The 5,280-nt window shown below is 30.2% G+C and overlaps 1 protein-coding gene across 2 annotated transcripts in view; it reads right to left on the reverse strand.

Annotated features, from left to right (window-relative positions):
• Nucleotides 1-438: 438 nt before the first annotated feature.
• Nucleotides 439-5,280, reverse strand: part of LOC100184761 (glycerol-3-phosphate acyltransferase 1, mitochondrial-like) — a 13,134-nt gene continuing 8,292 nt past the window's right edge. For both annotated transcript variants that reach the window (XM_026835629.1, XM_026835628.1), the window contains exons 14-19: nucleotides 4,084-4,239; nucleotides 3,402-3,587; nucleotides 2,602-2,797; nucleotides 1,782-1,915; nucleotides 1,069-1,280; nucleotides 439-693 (exon numbers count right to left, since the gene is read on the reverse strand). In XM_026835629.1, the coding sequence (XP_026691430.1) occupies nucleotides 454-693; nucleotides 1,069-1,280; nucleotides 1,782-1,915; nucleotides 2,602-2,797; nucleotides 3,402-3,587; nucleotides 4,084-4,239 (1,124 nt within the window). In that variant the 3' untranslated portion in view covers nucleotides 439-453. The remainder of the gene's footprint in view (nucleotides 694-1,068; nucleotides 1,281-1,781; nucleotides 1,916-2,601; nucleotides 2,798-3,401; nucleotides 3,588-4,083; nucleotides 4,240-5,280) is intronic.

Raw genomic sequence — 5,280 nt, forward strand, 5'->3', positions numbered from 1 at the left:
GGTACTGGAAACTGCTACCTTATCCAAACTGATAAACTGCGTTTATTTCATTATTTCAGTATATATAAATATATATATAATATATAGGCTATATGTGTAACCACTAACCAGGCACAAAAGGGGAGTACACAGGACTTTGGTTTCTCTGCATTACAGTGATCAGCAAGCATTACAATCAATGAGGTAAAATTAGTTTTACATTATTGTGTGTTTATTTAAAAATCACATTGCTAAAAAATGACAAAAATCTTAATTTTATTTACTGCAGGTCTGCCTGCTAAAAGTTAAAGGTTAGAGTTATTTGTCCAATTGAGGTAATGGAGTAATTATGGCCTAAATCCTAGAACCCATGGCGTGCCTCACTGTGGGATCTCACCCACAAGAATAAAATAGTCATGATAAGTCATTCAATTAAAAAAATAGTCCAGGAAAACAATGAACATAGTTTAAACGTCAAATAGACTGTACCCAAGCATAGACATATAATTGTTTGAAAATTTTGAAACAAAAATGATTTCTTACCTTGAGCCACTGATCTGCTGTTGTTTCAAAATCATTTTCGAAACACAAATCATTTGCTAGTTGTGAAGTTCTTGTAGCAGCACTGACACCACATGTGTCGGCATCCAAACAACCACTACTGATGATCGAATCGATAGCGTTGCTTGCTACAGACTCCAAATTTTCTGTCACCTGTACAGTTGTTTGTATGTAAGTGTTAAATTGCTTTATTTATAAATAATTAAATACACAGTATTTTAAAGGAGTTTAGCTAAAATACAAAAACACTTAAAACTTTTTTTAATAAAAAAACACATTTAGGAAAAATAACATGATTTTTCTGTCGAAAAGGTTCTAAAAATCTGCATGTTAAAATATAGCCATTTAAAAAAAAAAGCTTTTTAGTATTGCAGAAAAAAGGAACCGTTTTAAAAACAAATTGTTAAAAGTAGTAGCCTATTCAGTTCATGTATTTTTACTGTAGAAATTTATCAGTGAAAAATTTACCATGCTAAAAATTCTAAAAGGTTGCCAGAAAAACTATAAGAGGACTTTTAAAAAGCTTACATCGCACAGAATAAGATCAATCTGCAGAAGATCGATAAGTTCCATGACTTTATCTAAGAGTGAGGAGCGAAGAAATGAAGTTTTCACACAGTGTGGAAAATCCTCACTAGTATTAAGCACCACACATTCACTACTGCTGTGTTTACCAAACACGTCAAGTTGTTTTTCAAGTACAGAGAAGTGGAAATTGATGGTGGCACCAACTGCTAATGCTGTGAGAATGGGAAAATTTTAAAGCAGATACTGAAATATTACCAATTAACATATATATAGATATTAGCTAAGCAAGTATGTAAAGTGTCAAAAAAACATAACAAGATTGATATGATTGGTATCAATAATCACTATAAAAACAGAGTTGACATTGTTTTTATGTAGTAGGGTGGGGGAAGATGAGACAACTTTTCATTCTATTTTCTCGTCCCATTCAGTAATAAACAAAGAACATTTAAAGAATTATAAAACCATATCCTCACAATTCCCATAGACCGTTGTTAATTGTTAAAAACACGATCAGGATATTTGGATAATGCACTAAAGGTGTCTCATCTTTCCCCCATGAATAAGTGAGTAAGCCAGCAATCAATTTCAGCATACTTATAAATTGACAATACATAAAAATAAACACAAAACTTCAGATAATGTTTTTAACATGAGCCAAAAGTAGACAATCAAAATCAAAGCACAATCATAGAATGAAAACATCTTCTTACCAACTATAGATTCCATTGCATACATAGGAGTCAATGCATTACCATAATAAGCAAGTTCAAACACCTGTGGTATCTCAAGCACTGGTTTAACGAAGAGACAAACGTCACTTTTGGATTTTCTTCTTCCTTTACGACTGAAATAAAGAAATAATGATATATATTAGCATATTAAAAAAATCTGGAAAACTTTAATATATTGGTAATTGTTTGGTTTAAAAAAAAACAAAAAAACTTGAATATATTGTTAAATGTACTGTTTAAAACAATCTTAAATGAAAGGTAAAGATTAAAATAATACATTAAGATATTTATTTTTGTGCATAATAGATAAACATTAAGGGTTTTCTGTAAAAAAACTGATAGTAATAAATCTAATATCGAAAATAAATGGTAAATTAAAATTAATTAAATTTAGGCAAAATGTAAAAAAAATAAGGTATACTCCCCTTTTAAATTAAGTATATATAGTAAGGTGGTGGATGATAGGAAACCCTTAACACATATTATTCAAATATTCTGATCTTGTTTTAAACAATTAACAACGGTCTATGGGAGTTGCGAGGATACAGTTTTATAATTCTTTGAATGCTCTTTGTTTACTACCAAATGTGAAGGGAAAATAGAATAAAAAGGTGTCTCATCTTCCCCACCCTACTATAAATATTGTATAAAAACCGACAGTAATAAATCTAATATAAAAAATAATTGGTCAAATAAAATGAATTGCATTTAGGCAAAATGTAGGAAAAACATGGTTTAAATAAGTTATATACATATATACTTTTTTTAGTTATTTAAACATAAAACTAAATAAAGTTACTTTAATTCTGCAGCTGCTGCTTCTTGTGTTGATACAGATATCAATTGATCATCTTCATAAATACCAGACTCTGATAGTTTCATGTACGTTCCTGTCAGTAATACATTGGATGGAACCTCATGCTTGGGACTTTGCTCGTCGGGTGTTAATTGTATTGTGACATCACTATATGCAGGTGTCACTGGTGAATCAGATACTGTAAAAAAAAGTTTTAATTTTTAATTTTTTATAATTTAATCAATGTTACATGTGCAATGGTGCAGTCACAAAAAGCAAGAGGTCTTAATCTTTGGATATTTTTGAATAAAAAAAAACACTTTTTTTTACACTGGTTGACCTGTGTTAGTATAATGAGCAATATACAAACTCTTTTAAAACAAAGAACTAAATATAGCAATTACACTTTTAATCAACTGAACGTACAAGTGATATTAAAAACTGATATGTTACAGACATTATTTAATAGAGTGAATATAAAATAGTGGCTAGCTCTTAAAATAGAAATTTAAAAATTAAAACAATTAGGGCATTTAATTTAATGATGAAATAAATTTAAAAAAACAATAATTAGGGCATTTTATTTTATCGATAAAATAAATTTAAAAAAATTAATAAAAATTTACCATCATCATTGTTTGCTTGACTGTAACTTTAAACATGTCAATTTAAAAGCCTTTGTTGTTTTATTAGAAAAATAATAGCCAATATCACATATAATAGCATAAAGCCAACATCACATATATAATAGAAAAATAATGGCATACCAAAATAATAGCCAGTATCAAACACAATAACATTACCTCTGACTGGAGTAGAAGAAGCACTGCCTTCCTCCAGTTCATACCCAGAGTCAGCACTATGTCGACTTATACTGGCAGTGCTTGAACTACGACTGTGTGTTGGTTGGAAGGAGTTAATGCAATCAAGTGACACCAGTCGTGGACCAAGCAAGTGTACGGCATGAAGGACAACTTCATTAAAGTCGCCTAAAAATTTGAGATTTATTTATTTAATTTAAAAATTACAAAATTTAAGATTTAATAAAAAAATTGAAATATATATATATTTGCTTTTTTGAAAATGGATTTTTTTTAGATCAAATGTAAGTTTTTTTATTACTTCTAAAAGAAATAATAAATATATATCTATTGTATTGGGAAATAAAGCAATATTCCTATAAAGCACACAATTCTGCCTAAAATAAATTCAACCCACACCAAAACTAAAACTAAAATTTTGACATTAAAATTTTGAATACTCTCATACAGCCAGTGGCGCAGCCAGGGGGGTTTCAGGTGGCGTTTTAAACCAAAAAAAAAATTTTATTTTAAATTAAAAAATAAATTTTTTTTTGAAATTTTTTTTAATTAAACCCCCCCCCCCTTATTTTTTTTTCTGGCTGCGCCACTGCATACATTACACAATTATGCTTTAAATAAAGTACAATTCAACCAAGAATAAAACCAAAATCCTCACACTCACCAGAAAAACCAACATCATATTTTGACGTGAGTAGCTCCGTAACAAGCTGGCGGAATGAATGAACAAGCTGCGGCATGCTAACACCGCCTCTCCACTTATGTAATAGTAAATATGCAACCAGGTTCGTGGACATGATGGCTTTGCACTTTGTACTGCCTGGTTTGGATAGTTTGGATTAAAAATACTGGCATTTTGTTATGCATATCAATAATTTTACAAATTAACATGGTTTAAGATTGTAGTCAGGTCAATTCATGATTTCACCCCCAAAAAATTCAAAAAGTGTTTTCAACGTTTTTTTGAGGTATTTATCATCAAGAATAATATATTAAAAATCTAGAAGACATGGAGCACCAGAAAGTTGTCATTTTTATGATGGCTGCCAAAACAGTAAAATGACAATAATTCACTTAATATTATTGTAGATACACCAAATACGATTATTATGGCCATGACGATTAACTTTTCTTTAGCAAAGTTAAAATATGTGTGGTATATGTAGTACTTTGTAACATAACAGTACAATTTGATGAAACTGTATGCTTTTTTAGTAATTAAGATGACCAGACTAACTTTTCTTTTAGAAATACACAACATTTGGCAAAATTTCTAATATTTTTAGAACAAATTTTTAGAATATACACGTATGACTTTTTCAAAGCAATGATAAAAAAAATGCGTATACATCTAGTACTTTGTAATTACTTAATAAAAGACTTTTGTTTTTTTTATTTATTTTTTAATAAGTCAGATTCTTAGTCTAACTATTTTTTAAAAATACACAATATTTGGAAAATTGACAGTAATAATATTAAATACATTCAAAGGGTATGAGTACAAATCCTACTTCAACCTAAACAGTAAACACACTCACTGTAAACGACACGCTCAGCGAGCAGCGTGACGAGCTCCCTCCTCTCCCTCTCCTCCCTCGCATCTTCCACCTCGATGAGTTGTTGGGCGGATGGTGGCGAGGACATCGTGTGGTAGTGAAGACGAGCGTTGCTCAGCGAGATATCGGGGGAAGTGAGGTCGACGCCGCACGTAGGGGTAGAGCTCGATAACTGAGGTTGGGTGATAAGATAAATAACAAAATTTGAAAAAAAAACTAAAAAACACATAAAAGTAATAGTTTGGTATTATATTTTAGTTGTTTTTAATTAGAACATATTAAAAATGGCCAAAAATTACAAGTTT

Source organism: Ciona intestinalis, chromosome 8 (genome assembly GCF_000224145.3).
Source record: "Ciona intestinalis chromosome 8, KH, whole genome shotgun sequence".
NCBI lineage: Eukaryota > Metazoa > Chordata > Ascidiacea > Phlebobranchia > Cionidae > Ciona > Ciona intestinalis.